Source organism: Pseudochaenichthys georgianus, chromosome 15 (genome assembly GCF_902827115.2).
Source record: "Pseudochaenichthys georgianus chromosome 15, fPseGeo1.2, whole genome shotgun sequence".
NCBI lineage: Eukaryota > Metazoa > Chordata > Actinopteri > Perciformes > Channichthyidae > Pseudochaenichthys > Pseudochaenichthys georgianus.
Window position 1 is genome coordinate 22453499 of NC_047517.1, and position 21595 is coordinate 22475093.

Below are 21595 nucleotides of genomic sequence, written 5' to 3' on the forward strand. Positions count from 1 at the left end.
AGAATATGAGGAGTTTTGAGGTAATGACAAAGTCGTCAATGTAATATATTCACTCCACCGACTGGGCATAATAACCATCTAGCCCTGTATTGTAATACCTAATACCAATACATATTGCACTTTTAAATATTAAACATTCAAATGGTGTCCTTTCTGTGAATTGCAAATGCCTTGTCCTTAATGTGTTTGTCATTATGTAAACAAAGGGAGAAGCTTTCAGAAAGCACTGCTCAGTTCTCTGAAACTCCTTATTGTCCTTGTGAAACAAACACAAAACATTCATTTGTGAAGCATTCTTTCCCATTCAAGTGTCTGTCTGTTTTTTTAACAAGGTTCAAGCAATTCAACGTATGCCTTGAGGATGAATGAGTCAGGAGAACTTCTCACCTGGACCACAAGACTACACTATCTGATCTGATATGCGTGACACATTGTCCATGTTGTTGACTTGCGTTGACAGTGACTTCCGGCTGTCTGTGCTCGCTATGGGCCTCGTCCTCTGCGCTCGAATTTGACCCTTGCACGAAAAAGCAGCCTTGAACTCCCCGCGGAACTTCCCTGGTTAAAAAGATGAAATCCAAACAGAAACCATTCAGTTTGATCGTTTTGTACGCCTTGCATGAAAAAAAGGCATTTTAGAGATGCATATGTCATTTTGAAGAAAAAAGTATAGAGGCTGACAGATGCAAATGCACAACAATGGCCCAAGACATTTCCATTAAGAGAAGCACGCTGCAGCCTCAGAAACGATGCAAATGTAAATTAACAAAAGTGCCAAAACACATGCAAATGAAAAAACATCCAACGTGACAATATATGGGCAGCGCAGGAAAAAACAGTGCAGGAACAGAATGCTGCAAGTAAAAAAACACTGCAAATATAAAAATGCTGAAATTGTTGAAAAACGAAGTAAAATACATGTGCTCCGATCCCAGCTGTGTGCATCACTTTTTAGTGTCCCCTGGTTGTGTTTTAAGCTTTTTCCAGCTATTTGCAGTGCTTTTGGTAAACGCTGCACATGTGTTGTCAAGTTGGTGAATATGTTTCTTCATTCGCATTTGTTTTTGCACATTTGTATTTCGCATCGTTTTTTAGGTATAAGTGTTTTGGGCTGCCGTAGAGCATTTGCCCTTGCCAGCCACCGTAAAAAATAACGATACATTTTACATTTTTGGGTGATAAATGCATATTTTTCTGAGATTAATATTTGCATATACATTACTTCTTATCAGAGAACAATTCAAACCAATTAGCTGTAATGTTGTTAGCACACTGTCCACTAGATGGAAGTAATAAACCTACACAACTGATGTCAGTGATGAGGAGGTTACAAACTTACCGCTGAGGAAATTGTAGATGATGGGATTTGCTGCACTGTTAGCATATATGAGCCAATGGGAGAAAGTGAACCATGCGTACACTGTCTCTCTGTCGTTTGTTTTTTTGAAAGTCCCAAAGACTCTGCAGGTAAAGAAGTAATTTATCAGTTAAAGATCTGGTTTGCATGCTTTTAGTTACACTCTTAATAACTTTTTTGAATAGCAGAAAACAAGCAACATTTCACCAGTAAATATACTGTATCAGTTTTGTTTTTTTAATAAACCATCTAACAAGGTGAACTCCTGCAATTAAAAAATAAATGAAAATTGGGAGCCCGTGGTTTATCACAGTGTCTATTTTTGAATGGCTTTGATGATTGAAGCAGCAGATATGTTTACCTTTTCATGACATTCAGCACGCTGATTGGCAGGTAGCACAGGGCGAAAACAAAGAGCACCACAATCAGCATGCGAGCCGTCTTCCGTCGGGCTCGCACCTGTTTGATCTCAGCACAAACCGTGCTGGTCCTCACTCTCACAGGCTCTCCAGACGCCGGAGCCGAAGCTGAGCGCTGGATGGACCTCCACTTCTTCTGAAGCACTGATGTGCTCCCAGGAATCTGTTGATTTAATATGTGCATACATTAGGCGGTGTTAACTTGGCCTTGGAAGAACTAATGCACTGATGTTTCGACATTAATCAAATAAATCTCTGTAATGCTAACCTGTGGACACCACAGCTTATGACATATCTGGATGTATGCCAAGACCATAAGACATAAGGGTGCAAAGTATGTGACGATGAAGAAACAGGTGTGGTAGACCTTTGGGTAGACCTCAGCTGTTGAAAGATGAAAAACATCATCTTAATAACATTGGAAACTTTCTGGAGAGCGACCTAGCGAGGACTCACACCCTCAATTGTTGCCATGCCTGTCAATCTTTAACAAATTTAACAAACTAGATAAGCAGTCTTTTTTTTTGCACAATAAGTCTCTGACATTTCTTCAGAAATGACAACTTCAGCTGTCATATTCAATCAGATTTAAAATTCATGTTTCACTTACAAGAGAAAAGGAAATAACCAATACTTCATAGGTTAAGTTGGAGCAGCTTGGGTGTAAATCCTCAAACAAATAAATACAAGACAGAACTCCTACACAAACACAATTTTCCTCTCCTGAAGTATTTTTTGACCGTTTTTCCAAGTTCTGAAAGCACTTTGCGGTTTGAACAGGTGGGCTTATAATATTTAAAGCTGGTAAAAACTGATAAAACGAGAAGTTCATTGTCAATGTTCTCCTTTTTACACTCAGAAGATGAAGCAGACCTTGATACAACTTTTCTAAAATGTGCTCAAACGCTCTCAATGTTAACCCTCTCCCAAAATCTCTCCATATTTCTGAATGTGAAGTCCATCGATTTCGACATATTTAAACATAGCTTTATTGTGAAATTAAATTCATAAGATTATAATAAAGGAAGTCACATTGACTCTGTCAGGTCAAAGTCTATTAAATACAGTGTGTGCTGATTTACCATTTGCCTTATAGATTAAAGATAAATCACAGACATGTATATATACAATAAATATATACATAACATTCTTAATACTGCTTCAGGCAGCTGGATATGCCTTATCTTGATAACAGCAAGTCATTATGTATCGTATTGTAACTTGGCTAAGAAACTTTGTGGCAAGTGTACCAGCTTTACTTTGCTAAATTTTTATATTTTTGCATCAAACTTTATTTCCAGTTTTTTCCATTTGGCATTTCAGTCTCCTGTGATTGTTCTGGACTTTTGAGACTCTATCAAGGACAATGTCCTCACCTCAACCAGGCGTTGTCTGTGTGACGATTTCAGGTGTGAAGTACTTTATCTTCTGAGGTCAAAATACAACCATCATAATACGAAGATGGTATAGGCAAATAATTTCTCGCACGTTTCTGTGATAATGTATGGTTTATGTGAGGGTAGCAAGTGTGCGATTTTATGCACACACGCAACACAAATAACAACAAGGACTTTTCATGGTAATTACTGTTTTATTTAAGTGTTTCATTGACCTTCCCTTTCATGTGTCAATAAAGAAAGCCATGGAAGTTTCATTATTTTCATATCAACCTGCCTCTAATGAAGGTGAGGTTAAAAGGCTTTTTCTTTTTGTTTGGCTTTCCTCCTTTGGGGACATAAATCAGCGATGCAAACTGACTTCATTATGTGCACTCCATCAAAAGTCATCCATCCTAATTCATTAGTCCCTATTTGCCCTGTGAACGGGGCTCTGCTCTTAGCTAAATGGTGTCAGACACGTATACTGTTATTTCAGCACAGGTAGTAAATAATGCTCTCTTAAGAATCGCTTTGAAAAAGAAAAAGAAAATGTGAGTTGGAGTCATCCTTTTGGTCTTTCATTTGGTTTTAGATTAATTTATGGCTCTGGCAACAAGTGAGCAATTTGGCACATTTTCAAGTGTTTGAGGAGGATTTGTGAAAACTCACCTCCCCAATGTTCATCACACACTGTGAAGAGGCTGGTCTTGTTTGTTAGTTCTGGCAGCAGGCTGCTGCACTCCATCACTATAGCCTGAGGGATCATGATGATGCACGACACAACCCAGATGACAACAATACTCTTGCGAGCCCTCTTGGCTGTGCTCTTGAACATCAGAGGGTGGCAGATAGCATACCAACGGTCCTGGGCAATGCAGCTCAGTGTTAGGACTGATACAGAAACAGCGATGGTCTGGAGAAAAGAAAAAGAAACACCAGTTAGATAGAGACGTCGCTTTAAAATTATGGTTTGCAAATGAGACATATGAGACTTCTGCCTTAATTTGATGTACTTTGGGGAAGTTACTGGAAATATGATGCATTAATCAGGAACATAATTTCAAATATGTAATTGCTAGAGATTTGCTTTAAGTGTAGCTTTGCCTTTTATTCCATGCATTTGAAATTGACAGCTTTTATCTGTCAAGTCTGCAAGTCCCATAATACAGATTTTGGGAACCCTGAACGGCAATATGTTCTTCGTAACGTTGTTTGCAATACAGCATGATGTATCTGGATTAATTTAGGTGGTATCAGCGTAACCATAATGGTGGTAAATTTAGCACTAAAGAGAAATGATTTTATAAAAATGTTTTCATTAAATATTTTAGGTGAATCAAAATAGCAATTACTTGTATTCGGCCAATACAATTGCTGCACTTGCTTCACAATACATGATTGAACCTCTGTAGAAGTCAAGCACACATTAAGCTAGTCTTGTAAGAAAGATGATGGCATTTTGGTTATCAATGCACTGTGAAGCCCCAGAGAGCAGTCTTTGAAAGGGTTTAGTTAGTCTGAAAAGGCAAGGGTCACAGACAATTTTCTTCGTCTTTTTAGTTGTCTCTTTGATAGAAAGCAGTGTTCTCTCGCCTCGGTCTGAAAAACACACATGCCTTGCTCGCAAGGAACCTTTGAAAGGCAACAATTATAACAGATTAAGCCAGATTTCAATAATGGATTTGTGAAATGCAGAGTTGAACATTACATGTGGAACGTGGTGGTTGGTTTGTGTCCTGTGGGAAATAAACGGTCAGCTCCATCTCTCTGAAATGTTTAGCTCAAGGATGTCATGGTGAACTTAATCCCCTTTGATGACTTACTTCCTTCATTTAAAAAGGTCTAAAGAAAAATGAGGGAACCTATAGGTTCATCTCAATACCCCTCCTCGACTCCTCTCTTCCCCTCCTCCGGGACTTGACCCGGAAATCGATCAAGACACGCCATGTTGAAGGACGTCCCAATACTTGAAACGCACACGGAGGAGTCGAGGAGGGGTGAGGGAGGAGACGAATGGGAGGATACACCATGGGTCCTTCTCAGGTCGATTAAATGGAATCCTTGCGTCCCTCACTTGCGTCGTTTCCCTGCGTTTAGTCCCTCCTACCAGGGAAGCATGGAGAGACGCAAGGAAACCACGAGTAGCAGGGAAATGAGTTTTAAGAGCAATGGGACGTCCTTTCTTCCGGACGTGAAGAGACGTCCGTTTGTGATGATGCCGCACAGCTGATCGTCTGACAGCAGCCAGCTCTGTCCCCATTATTTTTCACAAACACCCCCGCCTCTGTTAGTACATATTTACTGACACAAACATTTGTATCATCTGTTGTAGACCCAAATACATTAAATGAAATAAGAACTCATTCTCAAAAAAGATAAACGCCATTGTTAAAATGTATAACCAGAAGCCGTGGATGAATAAAGAAATTCGCCAACTACTGAAAGCACGAAACATTGCCTTCAGATCAGGTGAAGAACGGGCTTACAGTTTATCCAGGGCTCACCTAAAGAAGGGCATTAGGAAGGCCAAGCACTGCTACAAACTGAGGATTGAGGAGCACTTCAATAACTCCGACCCCCGAAGAATGTGGCAGGGCATTCAGGCCATCACTGACTACAAACCCACCACCCCCTCTCTCCCGTCAAATGACGTCTCCTTCCTCAACGAGCTGAATGATTTCTATGCTCGCTTCGACAGGGACAACCAGGAGACAGCCACTAAGGCTGTTCCCCCTGCAGACCACCAGCCTCTCACACTCTCACCTTCTGACGTCTTCACCACACTGAGCAGGATTAATGCACCCAAGGCTGCTGGACCCGATGGCATCCCAGGCCGCGTTCTCAGAGCCTGTGCTGGGCAACTGACTGAGGTCATGACGGACATTTTCAACCTGTCCCTGGCCCAAACTGTTGTCCCCACGTGCTTTAAAACCACCGCCATAGTACAGCTTAAATCTTCCGCCTATCACCGACACTGGACCCCCATCAATTTGCATACCGGACTAATAGGAGCACAGAAGATGCTGTTTCCTTAACACTTCACACCGTCCTCTCACATCTGGAAAAAAACAACTCCTATGCAAGACTGCTGTTTATCGACTTCAGTTCAGCCTTCAACACTGTCATCCCCTCCAAACTAATCACAAAACTCAACGACCTGGGCATCGACGCCCCCCTCTGTAATTGGATTTTAGACTTTCTAACCAACAGACCCCAGCATGTCAGGTTGGATAATCTCTCTTCCATGACCCTCAGCCTAAATACCGGTGTCCCACAAGGCTGTGTGCTGAGCCCCCTCCTCTACTCCATCTTCACCCACGACTGTACCCCTGTACATGGTTCAAACACCATCATCAAGTATGCAGACGATACAACGGTGATCGGCCTCATCCACAACAACGATGAGACGGCCTACAGGGAGGAGGTTCAGCATCTGACTGAGTGGTGTGCTGACAATAACCTGGCACTTAATACAACAAAAACAAAAGAACTCATTGTGGACTTCAGGAGATCGAAAGGCAACACACACACATAAATGGAACGGCGGTGGAGCGTGTGTCTAGCTTCAAGTTCCTGGGGGTCCACATATCCGATGACCTCTCATCAGCATTGTAAAGAAGGCTCACCAGCGTCTCTTTTTCCTGAGGAGACTAAAGAAAGATCACCTCTCTCCTCAGATTCTGGTTAACTTCTATCGCTGCACCATTGAGAGCATCCTGACCAGCTGTATCACAGCCTGGTATGGGAACTGCACAATGCTCAACAGGAAGGCATTGCAGAGGGTGACGAAAATCGCCCAACGCATCATCGGTGTCCCACTCCCTGCCATCCAGGACATCCAGGGGATACAGTGTTCGCAGAGGGCGCACAACATCTTCAAAGACACCTCTCATCCTGCAAACTATCTGTTTGTCCTCCTACCCTCGGGGAGGCGCCTCAGGAGCCTCCGGTCCAAGACCAGCAGGTTCAGGGTCAGCTTCTTCCCCAGGGCTGTTACCCTGCTGAACTCTGCCCGCTGATAGACTCAAGCCCATACTCACCACCACCCACCTGTTTATATATTTTACTGTCAATGCCGTTTACACTGTATATATTCATCTGTTTATAGCCTATTTATAATTATTCTATTAAGAAAAATTCCATGTATAATTATTCTCATTATGTAGACTCCTGCACTGCTATTTTGCATACTTCTGGTCAGATGCCTAAACTTACATTTCGTCACTAGTACATGTACTATGTAATGACAATAAAGTTGAATCTGAATCTGATAAACGAAAAAAGCGATCATGAAAATGTTTCCAATAAATGAATAAAACATTTTTTGACCACTTTGTTGTTCAGATATATCACATATTTGTAACTAAATGATACATGAATTGAAACAAAACACAGTATAGACTGAGGAGTGACTCTCGTGAGTTTCATGTATTACATTACATTACATTGCATTTAGCTGACGCTTTTAACAATTTAAGTCATGTTTAATGATCTTGAACGTCACTAAAACATAGCTATTAAGAAAGCTATTTCATAAATGGCAATCTATAGATCTTGATAAATAACAATTATTTGTATTGTTTTGTTTAAGATATTCAGGAGTTAAATGATTTAAAATTCACAGTCCTGAATGTGGGTTTGTGGTGAACGTGGGGATCTACAGGACACACATTTTCAGAGTAAAGGCTTTCACATTACTATAATTATATTTGTATTTAAATGTAGGCTACATTTTACACCAAAACGGAACACAAAAGCAGGACCAACCATCATACATTGAATTCCTTGACTAACAAGAGAAAGATTCATTCATTTAAATAAATATTTAACAACAAATGGGCCGGTTCAAAGGGGTTTTTCAGTTAAGCCCGATGAGAGGGGATACAGCTGTGCACAATAAACATAAACATTTATTCATAACTCACTTTCCTCTACGGTTTTTATCATTTCTTTCAGGAATTGGATTTACAACATAATGTATTACGAAAGAAGATAGCAGTACAGTTTCACGTCTTGGGGATGATCCCCTCTAAGGTAATACAGCACTGCAGCATGGAAAAGCCAGGCGACTGTTGATTAAAATTCAGGGAGAATTTAAGTAATTCCCCAGTGCAGTGGGAATACATCTTGGAAAAAAAGATCCTCCTGTTGGATTAGCATGAGGTGGCTCAGTAAGCACACAACAGGACATGGCATGAATATGACCATGAAGGACTTCAAATAAGCTGCTATTTCAATGCCATGAGATGTGTGGTAGCCAGCCCAGCAGGAAAATATTTCCCATGTATTGAATAAATTCAATCAATGTTATCCCTGTTTACAGCTGCATCCATTCAAAAGACGTTGTGTACGTCACACCATTCGTTGTGATGCGGTGGAGGTCTTTAGATAGATAGATAACATAGAGTTGTAAAAAATGAAATATAAGTGGATAGAATATAGGATTAGTAAAGATTGTGTTTGCATCCACTTAGTGTAAACATAAATCTGGCAAGCATTCGATTGAATACATGATTCTTATAGGCCGATGTGCTGGCACAGTGGGGACAATGCTGCATAGAATTAAACAAATGGAGAAAGCAACACAAAAAACCCCAAACCATTCAATATCCATGGGTTTAACATCAAAGGGAAAATGTGATGGGATGACAGTAAATAGAGTAATTGAAAAAACTAAAGGTCTTGGCATTTTCCCTTCCTGCTCTGCTTGGCATGGTTTGCATGGTTTCTTTCCTCCTTTTCTTTCATGAAAAAGCCAAGCAGAGAAGAAAGCATCAGTTGGAGGTAGTTCACCTGGGCTGCTGGGCTTGAAGCCTTCAAAGCTGGCATGCCTGATCCCCCTCGGTTTGTTTGGTTTGATGCTTTTTAACATTCCCTCGTCCATGCATCAACCGACATTACTGATTTCTGCACAATATTACTTTATTTGCCACTTCATAATGCTTCATTTACCTTTTTTGATGAGTGGTTTGCATCTCGTCAACATTTCTAATACCCTAATTTTGTTCCTCTTACCTGCAGATAAGGCACAACTTTGCAAAGAGTTTTTCCAAAGAACCAGGTCTCTGTGATGTCGACCACGAGACTCGCAGGGAGGCAGATGATGGTGACCAAGACATCGGCAAAGGAAAGGTTCACTATGAAGTAGTTGGTCACGGTGCGCATGTGACGGTTTTTCCACACTGCAAAACAAACTGAAAATGGTGCACAATCAAAAGATAACCCCAGGACACAATAGATGTCAACATGTATCTTTAAATGTTCATTAATAGTGTATTGAAGGCATTTCTGTCAATCATAGAATTTATTTAAATTAATGCTGGTCTTGTTCACATATTTTCTGGCAAGTATGTATCGACTAGAAATGTGCCTACAGACAATGAAAATGTAGTATGAAATAAAAATATATCATCTGATGATGTTAAAATACTTGCTATTGTTGCAGTTTGAATCTGCCAATGCAATAAAACTGTCACAATTCACATGTTAGGTCACGTTTGTAGTTTTGTCTGTGTTGGTGTTTTTCTTGTCTTTGGGTTTCCTGTCTTATTGTGTTAAGTGTTCACCCCCATTTCCTGCCTGTCTGCTTTCTGTCTGTTTCCCTCCCTGATTACCCGATTGTGTTCACCTGTTGTCCTTGTGTTTCTCCTCCCCTGCCCGGCTGTTTCTCGTTGTCATGATTACCCCTTCTTGTATTTAGTCTTGTCTCTGTCTGTGTTCAGTGTTGGGTCATTGTTTGTTGGTGACGGAGTTCACCGGAGAGTGTTCTGTTCTGTATATATCATTTATCCTTGAAATAAAGGGTTTCTCAAAGGTTATCTGCATTTGGGTCCTGCTTCCTTCACTCATCCGTGACAGAATGACCCAACCAGGAATGGACCCAGCAGACAGTTTGTACGCGGTGAAGTACAAGTTAACATGCTTGAGGAATGACTTTCGATATGCCTCCAGTACTGAAGAGAGGCAGTCAGTTATTTCTGCGGCACGCCAGGAGGTAACCTCAAGGCCCTGGTTGAGGGAGTTGCTCCCCGAGTGGGTGGAGGACTTTTTGGGCAGCTTTGAGGTCAAACCTCTTTCCCGGCCTGCTAGCTCCAGGCATGCTAGTTCCCTACCTCCCAATTCCCAACCTGACACCATACGTCTCGGCGTGTTCCGTCTGGAGTCAACCTCTGCTTCTTCCCCAGTTCCTGCTCCTGTCCAGGAGCCGTTCTCTGGAACTCTGGCTTTTGGAGGCCCACGGAGCCTCCAAAAGGCTCCTAAGAGAGGGAGTCGCAAGTCCAGACTAGCAGCCACGGTTCCGGTCCCGACTCCAGCAGTCACGGTTTCGGCCCCAGCAGCCACGGTTTCGGCCCCAGCAGCCACGGTTCCAGTCCCGGCCCCAGCAGCCATGGTTCCTGCCCCAGTGCAGGCTCCCGCAGCCATGTTTCCGGCTCCGAGTCCGCCCCACACAGTCATGATCCGGGCTCCAGAGCTGGATCATACAGCCATGTTTCCGGCTCCAGGGCCGGCCCCAGCGGCTATGGTCCCGGCTCCGGGAGCGCCCTATACGGCCGTGTTTCCGGCGTCGAAGCTGGAGCTTATAGACAGGATTCTGGCTTCAGCAGCCATGTTTCTGGCGGCTATTCCGGTCCCTGCAGCCAGGGTTTCGGCCCCAGTTCTGGTCCCAGCAGCCATGGTCCCGACCCCAGCTGCCTTGGTTCCAGACCCGGATCTGGTCCCGGCTGCCACGGTCCCATCTCGGGTTCCCTCCTCTGGTTCCTCCTCGAGTCCCCTCTCTAGTTTCCCTCTCGAGTTCCCTTCTCTAGTTACTCCTCTAGTCCCTCCTCTAGTTCCCTCTTTAGTCTCTGTTCGAGTCCCCTCTCTGTTTCCATCTCAAGTTCCCTCTCCAGTTCCCCCTCGAGTCCCCTCTCGAGTTCCCTCCTTTAGTCCCTCCTTTAGGCCCTCTAGTCCCTCCTCGGGTCCCCTCTCTGTTTCCATCTCCAGTTCCCTCTCGAGTTCCCTCCTTTAGTCCCTCCTCTAGTCCCTCCTCGAGTCCCCTCTCTAGTTTCCCTCTTGAGTTCCCTTCTCTAGTTACTCATCTAGTCTCTCCTCTAGTTCCCTCTTTAGTCTCTGTTCGAGTCCCCTCTCTGTTTCCATCTCAAGTTCCCTCTCCAGTTCCCCCTCGAGTCCCCTCTCCAGTTCCCTCCTTTAGTCCCTCCTTTAGGCCCTCTAGTCCCTCCTCGGGTCCCCTCTCTAGTTCCCCTCTCGAGTTCCCTTCCCTAGTTACTCCTCTAGTCCCCTCTGTAGTCCCTTCTCGAGTTCCCTCTGTTTCCATCTCGAGTCCCCTCTCCAGTTCCCCCTCGAGTCCCCTCTCGAGTCCCCTCTCGAGTCCCCTCTCCAGTTCCCTCCTCTGGTCCCTCCTCGAGTCCCCTCTTTAGTTCCCCTCTCAAATCCCCTCTCGTGTTCCCTTCTCTAGTCCCCTCTGGAGTCCCCTCTCCAGTCTCCTCTCGAGTCCCCTCTCAAGTCTCCGCTCGAGTTCCCTCTCCATTCCCTATTCAAGCCCCTACGCAAGTGTCGTTGGAGGTCCCGCCGTCTACTCCCCTGCCGGGGGTCCTGCCAACCCGGTGTCCTGTGCCGTTGGAGGTCCCGCAGAATACTCCCCTGCCGGGGGCCCTGCCAACCCTGTGTCCTGTCCCGTTGGAGGTCCCGCCGTCTACTCCCCTGCCGGGGGTCCTGCCAGCTCTGTGTCCTGTGCCGTTGGAGGTCCCGCCGTCTACTCCCCTGCCGGGGGTCCTGCCAACCCTGTGTCCTGTGTCGTTGGAGGTCCCGCCGTCTACTCCCCTGCCGGGGGTCCTGCCAACCCTGTGTCCGTTGGAGGTCCCGCCGTCTACTCCCCTGCCGGGGGTCCTGCCAACCCGGTGTCCTGTGCCGTTGGAGGTCCCGCAGAATACTCTTCTGCCGGGGGTCCTGCCAACCCTGTGTCCTGTGTCGTTGGAGGTCCCGCCGTCTACTCCCCTGCCGGGGGTCCTGCCAACCCTGTTTCCTGTGCCGTTGGAGGTCCCGCCGTCTACTCCCCTGCCGGGGGTCCTGCCAACCCTGTGTCCTGTGTCGTTGGAGGTCCCGCCGTCTACTCCCCTGCCGGGGGTCCTGCCAACCCTTTCTCCTGTCCCGTTGGAGGTCCCGCAGAATACTCTTCTGCCGGGGGTCCTGCCAACCCTTTCTCCTGTCCCGTTGGAGGTCCCGCCGTCTACTCCCCTGCCGGGGGTCCTGCCAGCTCTGTGTCCTGTGCCGTTGGAGGTCCCGCCGTCTACTCCCCTGCCGGGGGTCCTGCCAACCCTGTGTCCTGTCCCGTTGGAGGTCCCGCCGTCTACTCCCCTGCCGGGGGTGCTGCCAGCTCTGTGTCCTGTGCCGTTGGAGGTCCCGCCGTCTACTCCCCTGCCGGGGGTCCTGCCAACCCTGTGTCCTGTGCCGTTGGAGGTCCCGCAGAATACTCCCCTGCCGGGGGTCCTGCCAGCTCTGTGTCTTGTGCCGTTGGAGGTCCCGCCATCTACTCCCCTGCCGGGGGTCCTGCCAACCCTGTGTCCTGTGCCGTTGGGGGTCCCGCAGAATACTCCCCTGCCGGGGGTCCTGCCAACCCTGTGTCCTGTGTCGTTGGAGGTCCCGCCGTCTACTCTTCTGCCGGGGGTCCTGCCAACCCTATATCCCGTGCCGTTGGAGGTTCTACCGGGGGCCCTGCCAGCCCCATGTCCATCACCGGTCTCGCCGGGGTTCCTGCCAACTCCTGGTCCTTTTCCGTGGGGGATCCTGCCGAAGCCTGTCCGACCGGCTCCGGTTTCTGTCCGGCCGACACCGGGTCCTGCCTGATCTCCGGAACTGGCCCATCAGCGCTTTCCTGCCCGGCCTCCTGATCCTGTCCGGTCAACACCGGCTCGAGCCCGGCCCCCTGAGAGCCGCGGTCTTCGCCCTCGAGCCCGGCCCCCTGAGAGCCGCGGTCTTCGCCCTCGAGCCTGGCCCCCTGAGAGCCGCGGTCTTCGCCCTCGAGCCCGGCCCCCTGACTCTTCCTGCCGTTGCCTTCGCCCTCGGACCCGGGTCCCTGACTCTTCCTACCGCTGCCTTCGGTCCTCCATGGTCCCCACCTTGGACTCTGTTTTGACCCCGGGCCGTCCGCCCGAGACCCCTTCCTGGTTCTCTGCCTTGTCCCCGGGCAGTCCGCCCGAATCCCCCTTTTTGGACTGTACCTTGCCCCTCGGGCCGTCCGCCCGTGACCCCTTCCTGGTCCTCCGCTGTGTTCCTGGGCTGTCAGCCCAAGACCCGTCCTCCGGACCCCCTCCGCCCACCCTGCTTGGGGTTTTGGACTTTTTTTTGTTTTTTTAGGGACGTCTGGAATCCGTCCCTTGAGGGGGGGGTTCTGTCACAATTCACATGTTAGGTCACGTTTGTAGTTTTGTCTGGGTTGGTGTTTTTCTTGTCTTTGGGTTTCCTGTCTTATTATGTTAAGTGTTCACCCCCATTTCCTGCCTGTCTGTTTCCCTCCCTGATTACCCGATTGTGTTCACCTGTTGTCCTTGTGTTTCTCCTCCCCTGCCCGGGTGTTTCTCATTGTCATGATTACCCCTTCTTGTATTTAGTCTTGTCTCTGTCTGTGTTCAGTGTTGGGTCATTGTTTGTTGGTGACGGAGTTCACCGGAGAGTGTTCTGTTCTGTATATATCATTTATCCTTGAAATAAAGGGTTTCTCAAAGGTTATCTGCATTTGGGTCCTGCTTCCTTCACTCATCCGTGACAAAAACCATATTTTTGTTTTTTTTTAAGAAGAAAGAAAATATATTTCTGCCACTGGTAAAATAGTACAATATAAAGTACAAGATGTCCATTAGGTTATTTTCAAGAGACGGTACCTTGAATGTTAAAGGTCATTTTGGAGAAACCAGCTCAAGTGCGCTAGAATTTGAAAATACACAACCGCAAAAATTCTGCCACTTCCTTACAGAGCCCCTCCAACACACGGACGTGCACATGACCAATGAGGGCACGAGATAAGTTTTTGCACAGATGGAAGGCTGACAGGCAGGTAGGCCATCCAGTTATTTTAGCCGGGCCAGCTAAAATGATTGGTCGTGCTTTTTACAGTACTACGGCTTCCACAGATGACTTTTTCTTATGGATTTTTTGTCAAAGCACTTCAGATATTCATTGCTATCTGGATGGTAAGAGCATTCCATGGAATATAACAAAGTGTATCTCGAGCCGGTTTCTCAAACTTACCTACCCCACCTTTAACAGGCTAATTGCTTTGCCTGGAATATACTGTAAATTAGAAGATGGAACCTAACCCTAACCACCAATCATGTAACCTTTAAATAAGTACTTGGAATTGGATTTAATGGCTTGAAAGTTAGATACAACTATTTCTCCATACTTGCAGTATACTCTGAATGTGCTGCCTTATACTTGTAGCATGTCAGCACATTCAGCAGATACATTTGATTTGACCCTGCTCTAAAAGAGGCAGATCAGATGGCTGACCTACTGTATATGGACGGCATTTATATAGCACTTTTAAAGCTTTAGCTATACCACTCAAAGAGCTTTACAAAAAAAGCAGACATTTTCCTATTCACACACACCTAAATACAGTTTTTGCAGAGGCTACTACACAAGGTGCCACCTGCTCATCAGAACCATACTGTCAGGGTTGAGTGAAGCAGGCAGGACCCAAAGGAAAAAATCCTCTTATATTGAGTGCAAGCAGTGGCAGTTAGAGAGCCTTTTCATTTAGTGTTCAATGTTTCACGGTGCTCTTGCGTTGGTACATGTGATATTTATTCGATAATGAAACTGAAGCAGCTACATGGAATTTGTGAATAAAATATTGTTAATACAGTATATATATGGAGGCTGTGGCCCAGTGCACTGATCCTCAGATAAGAGGAGTTCTGGTTCAATCCCCACTGCAGTGTCCCTGGGCAAGACACTTCACCCCAAATTGCTCCTGTGGGGATTGCCCACAGTATTAATTATGTAAGTCGCTTCGGGTAAAAGCGCCTAACAAGTGACATGTAATATAATGTTATTTATACATCTGTGCTTGTCCTATCAAGTCATGTCTAAAACTACTTGTTGCAGCCAATTTGATGTATTTTAATATTTGTATATGAAGGTGCTGTGATACTACTGAATTGACCTGGGCATAAGCGGGGACTCAGCCAATTTCAGGGGAGGACACAGGGGCACAGCATTAGGGATTGGGAATCACCAGAGGGAAGCCACACAGTTTTTCAACCGTGCGTGTTTTCGCTTATTTTCTGTTTGTTTTGAGTTAATTTCGGTTTATTTCTTTATCACAGTTAGTTGTTTAGTTATCAGTTAAACACCCGGCTCTTGTTTTGCTGTCATCATCCTGCAATCCAAATAAACATATTAAATGCACTCAAAGAGAAGACCTGATTTGCTGTCAACACCACGCGTCTGGAAAAGCTTCACACCATATCCTTCAAAGGCAAATATTTGTTGTTCGGTTGCCTTTACACTACTTTTGAAGCTTTTTAAAAGCTGGTTGTTAACAAATAGATAAATGAGACTACAGACAATTTTGTCCATTTGTGCTTCAACAATAATGGTAACCTACTAAAATTGGAAGCATATGTTTTTTTTGTACAGTTGGGAGAAGGACATGAGTAAGCTCCTTTTGATCCAGCATGTCTCCCTTACAGCTCCCCGTGCTGCTTGTGGAACCAAGTTGCTAGAGGCGCTAACAAAAAAATACAGAAGTATCTAGACCACATCTGATCTCTGAGAACTACACATCAAAGAAAACATTATCATAAATCCCGGGAGGATGGTTGAATCCACATTAATAGGCCACCCATATTCACAGTTAATTCAAAATAAAAAGTAATACAGAATATAACTGTTTCAACTGTCTTAATTGTTCTGTGTGTTGCTTTATTTCCTGTCTTGAGTTTGTGTTCAGGGTCTGTTTCTTGCACTTGGTTTTGTTTGCTTATAATATTGTGAAAAACATTGGAACAGAAAGTAGTAAAACTTTAGGAAAGCCAATAAGATGCTTTAGGTTGACATAACCTAAGGGCACTGGTTCGCTTTAAAGGTCTCCTATCATGCAATTTTTTGGCATATATTCAACCCGGTATCACGGCAAGACATGAACATGTGACGATGTACCATGCTGGGAGACGTGAAGATGTCACGATTTCAAACGTGACAGTTACACGGTATTGTTAACCCATGTTAACCAGTGGAGAAATAACCGGAAATACCAACCAAATGCTACTCCGACGTAATGATTTATTTTGTAATAGTCACACTCGATTACGCCGATTTTCTTGTTGCCCCAGCTGGTCGACACCTCTTTTAGCAGAAACAAAGGCTACATTAATGTATTAAATCGATGATAATCCATGTGTGTGAATGTGGAATTAACGGACGTGACATTGTGCGATTGAGTTGCCAGGCAACAGCTTCGGTTCATGTTATATTCGGTTCATGTTATATTTAAAAACATGTTAGAAGGCCTCACGAAATACTTTAATGCAAATTAAAATGTAAATGTGAAGGAATGTGTGTATAACAAAATACATCGGTCATAAACGAAACCGGAAACAGACGTAGGCAAGATCCTCAGCTCGATGATTGGATGGTTTAGCCGCAATGCATGCTGGGATTTGGTGTTTATGTGATGTGAAATCTGAAAACGTTTTTTAAAAATACAATAATACTTTATTCCGAGTGTCATTGCTTTTCTCTTTGAAAGTCATCACATAACGGCATTGTAATACACGGTTCGGCTGCATTAAATATTACATATCTGCCGTAATTCTCTATTTATAGAGCCCTGATGAGAAGACTTCTAGACAAACATGAGAACTGCCGCCAAAACTGAAGATGTGACGTGGATCATAAATATAAGCAATTAAACAACATCTTACATTTCTTTTCACACAATACGTCTCCTTGCAGTATCAACACTGCAAGGAGACTGACTTTTATATTTGATCCAATTGGTAGATAGGCTGTATTTACACCATAAAGGTGCACAGCTGATATAAAGGGACACCTAGTGGTTAAAGCATGTTATTATTTTATTATTAGATATGAATAGGATCTCTATAAAGTATATTCATTATTCGTTATTCTCTACTAATAGTTCATTAATGACTGTATATAATGACTAGTTTGCACATCCTTTTCAAGATTTTCTAAGCTAAGGTGTATTGACATATGAAGCTCAGCGCAAGTTCAGACAGGAAGACCTAACACTCCGTATTGCTCGTCATGGCAATACTCGCTCCCTCCACTGGATGACAGGGAGCGCCACTTCTTAGCCAACATATCACTTCCCTCCATTCACAAGCCTAATTATCGCACCTGTTAATCCCTCTATATATGCTCTCCCCTTTTCTATCAGCTGTCTTCCAGGCGTCAACGCGCAACCCTCCTCCACCCCTTCGCCTCCTGCTTCCAACTCAGGGCCAAGCTCAACCTTCTCCCTTCCAACCGGACCTAACCACTTATCACCACCACCAGGTCTAGACCCAGGGGGGTTCATCGGAAACGGTTCTTTCCCTTCCCGAATGATGACCTACAAAACCTGGGCCTAGTCGCCAAAACACATTTCATTCACTTGTTATAAACTGTCATCATTATGTTTCATTTATATAATTTGACCGATAATAAACATGTATTCCATACATCACGTCTCTCCTGATTGAAATCATATTATACACAACTACTGTATGCAATGAATGAAGAACTTGGGTCGCAGATTCCTCAACAGTGCATTACAAGACATCTATCAATATGTGTGTGTACTCCACCATTAAACTGTCACTCTGCACATGTCTTATACTTTCTACATACAGCTTATAAGAGTATAATACAGTTTAATAATAAACAAATAATAAACAAATAAGTGCTGAAACATAGTTAACATTGCAGGAAAGCAATATATTAGACGTTAAGTACTTTGTCAGGCTTAATATTAATCTGTAGATACAAATGTCACTGTGTGCTGTGTGCTCTGCATGTGTGACCATTAAAGAATCAGAATACCTTTATTATTTCCACAGAGGGGAAATGTGCAGCGTTACAGCAGGAAAGAGCCACAGACAGCTTAGTGTTGCATATCTTACATGTGTTAAAAAAGTACTACGTTATAGTATAATAAACAATATGCTAAAAAAAAGATAAAAAGTTACATAATTTTCAAATATACAGATAAAAAACAAAACGGCATATATATATATATATATATATATATATTGATTTAGTGGCCAGGTATAAATGACACAGTTATTAATGGCATATATATATATTGCACATATAGCACATATTGCACAAAGTTGGTTTGTATTTAGCAGCAAGGGGTGTTATAGTCTGTGTTGTGGTGTGTGTAGGAGGGTCTACTAGGGGCAGTGCTGGTTGTAAAGTCTGACCGCTGCAGGAAGGAAGGACCTGCGGTTTCAAGAGGGTTTCATCCCTCCATATTCTTCTTAAAGCTTTGTTCTTATTCAAAAGAAGACCTTAACCTAAAGTACTCTTTAATGTTTAAATTAAGCCTTATTAGTTTGTCTGTTTTGCACATCCTCCTATTAATATCTAATAATAAAATAAGACAATTCAATAACGTGCTTTAACCACCAGGTGTCCCTTTCTATCAGCTGTGCACCGTTATGGTGTAAATACAGCCTATCTACCAATTGGATCAAATATAAAAGTCAGCCGAATTAGTGTTGATACTGCAAGGAGACGTATTGTGTGAAAAGAAATGTAAGATGTTGTTTAATTGCTTATATATTTATGATCCACGTTACATCTTCAGTTTTGGCGGCAGTTCACCTGTTTGTCTAGAAGTCTTCTCAGCAGGGCTCTATAAATAGAGAATTACGGCAGATATGTAATATTTAATGCAGCCGAACCGTGTATTACAATGCCGTTATGTGATGACTTTCAAAGAGAAAAGCAAGCACACTCGGAATAAAGTATTTTTCTATTTTTAAAAAACGTTTTCAGATTTCACATCACATAAACACCAAATCCCAGCATGCATTGCGGCTAAACCATCCAATCATCGAGCTGAGGATCTTGCCTACGTCTGTTTCTGGTTTAGTTTATGACCGATATATTTTATTATACACACATTCCTTCACATTTACATTTTAATTTGCATTAAAGTATTTCGTGAGGCCTTCTAACATGTTTTTAAATATAACATGAACCGAATATAACATGAACCGAAGCTGTTGCCTGGCAACTCAATCGCACAATGTCACGTCCGTTAATTCCACATTCACACACATGGATTAACATCGATTTAATACATTAATGTAGCCTTTGTTTCTGCTAAAAGAGGTGTCGACCAGCTGGGGCAACAAGAAAATCGGCGTAATCGAGTGTGACTATTACAAAATAAATCATTACGTCGGAGTAGCATTTGGTTGGTATTTCCGGTTATTTCTCCACTGGTTAACATGGGTTAACAATACCGTGTAACTGTCACGTTTGAAATCGTGACATCTTCACGTCTCCCAGCATGGTACATCGTCACATGTTCACGTCTTGCCGTGATACCGGGTTGCATATATTATGGGTCTCAGATATATAAAAATATATAAAAAACATGTCTATGATGTGTTATGCTCAAAATACCAAACAGATAATGCATTTTAGACATCCCTCATATCACTCTATTCCAGCCCTGTTAGAAAACTGCAGGTTCGGGGCCCTTAGCTTGAAAGAAAAAAGAGGAGGGGGAGCTTGTGCCTGCTCATAATTCTACGAGATACAGCTAAACGCTGCCGTGATTAAACGCCATATCATGTTCCAAACCACATCAAGGATTATTTCTGAAACAGTATTTCTGAAACAGTAGCTCAAATGATTTCTCTTCCAGGTTTACCACAAGGTGAGTTCCTTTTTTATTTCCTGCTTTTTTACACATACTCTCTTCAGTACAGGTTAGCTCTGAGTCTTCGCGAGGCTTGCTAATGTAAACAAAGACCATATTACTTCCAAAACACGTCGGTCATTGTTTCTGATAGCAACATTTCTGATAGTGCTGTGCGTCCACATTTCCGATATTACATCGTATCGGACGCAAATCTGGATGAGCTTCGTTGTACCGCTATTTTTAGAGATTTGGGTACGGAGGGAAAGAGAGAGGGTTTTGTTTTCTGACACTTTGTGAGTTCCATGACACACCGGGGACACATATTTATGTATAACAGACATAAACAAGTGCATTTTGCAGGATTAGTGTCATGATTTGAGTTTTGTGTGTTAAGTTATGGGTTTATTTTGAAATTCTATTCTCCGTGTGTCTGGTCTTCCGTGTTTGCCCTCCTGTGTCTGATTGTGCCTCATTGTGTTCACCTGTTGCCCTTGTGTTTCTGCCTCCCCTGCCCAGCTGGGTCTTGTCCTGTGATTACCCTTCTGTGTATTTAGTTTTGTCTTCCCCTGTGCTCCATGTTGGTTTGTTGTATTTTCTCACTCTCCATGTTTGTCACTTACCTCATGCTACCTGTTTATGATTCACGGTTTGTGTCTTGTTTTTTCATGCCAGCTTTGTTTGAATACAGCTCGCTTTTGTTTTGAAACCAGCTTCCCTTTTTAACTGCAGTTGAGTCCTAATATTCCCGGATCCTGACAGAACGAACCAACCAACCAGTAATGGACTCAGCAGTTTCTTTTTCGTTGGCTCAACAGGCGGATCACCTCAAGTACGCACGAGAGTACATTTGTTATACTTGGTTGGCAGCCTCATCCAGACGGGATGAAGAGGCTGCTTTGAAGGAGGGACGCCTGGAGGTTGTTTGCATGCCCTGGCTCAGGAGCTCCTTGCCTGAGTGGCCTCTGACCCTTTCCTGGGGTCTGGCCTGGCCTTGGGAGGTTCGCGGATCCTCCGGAAGGTTTCCGGGAGATGCAATGCCAGGATTCCAGCCCGTGCTACAGCAGCTCCAGTTCTGGCTCCAGTTCTGGCTCCAGTTCCGGCCCACGCAGCCATGGTTCCGGCCCTAGTTCTGGCTCCAGTTCCGGCTCCAGTCCCGGCTCCAGTCTCTGCTCCAGTTCCGGTCCACGCAGCCATGGTTCTGGCTCCAGTTCCGGCCCCAGTCCCGGCTCCAGTCCCGGCTCCAGTCTCGGCTCCAGTTCTGGCCCAAGCAGCCATGGTTCCGGCTCCAGTTCCAGCCCCCGTGTCCTGCCCTGTACCGGCCGACTCCAGCTCCCCGTCTCTTGTTGGCGGTCCGACCGACTCAAGTCCCCCTCCGTCGGTGGTCCCGCCGACTCATATCCCTTCTTCATCGGTGGTCCCGCCGACTCAAGTCCCTTCTCAAGTCCTGACTCAAGTCCCTTCTCAAGTCCCCTCTCCGTTGGCGGTCCCGCCGACACCTGCTTCGCTGGGATTCCTGCCAACTCCATGTCCTGTTCCGCTGAGGGTCCTGCCAACT

General features: G+C 44.6%; 1 protein-coding gene across 1 annotated transcript in view; it reads right to left on the minus strand.

Moving 5' to 3' along the window:
• Nucleotides 1-400: 400 nt before the first annotated feature.
• hcrtr2 (hypocretin (orexin) receptor 2) overlaps nucleotides 401-21595 on the minus strand; it is a 31826-nt gene continuing 10631 nt past the window's right edge. Inside the window, exons 2-7 of the mRNA XM_034101437.1 lie at nucleotides 9171-9349; nucleotides 3825-4068; nucleotides 2045-2160; nucleotides 1719-1939; nucleotides 1340-1461; nucleotides 401-558 (exon numbers count right to left, since the gene is read on the minus strand). Of these exons, the coding sequence (XP_033957328.1) occupies nucleotides 401-558; nucleotides 1340-1461; nucleotides 1719-1939; nucleotides 2045-2160; nucleotides 3825-4068; nucleotides 9171-9349 (1040 nt within the window). The remainder of the gene's footprint in view (nucleotides 559-1339; nucleotides 1462-1718; nucleotides 1940-2044; nucleotides 2161-3824; nucleotides 4069-9170; nucleotides 9350-21595) is intronic.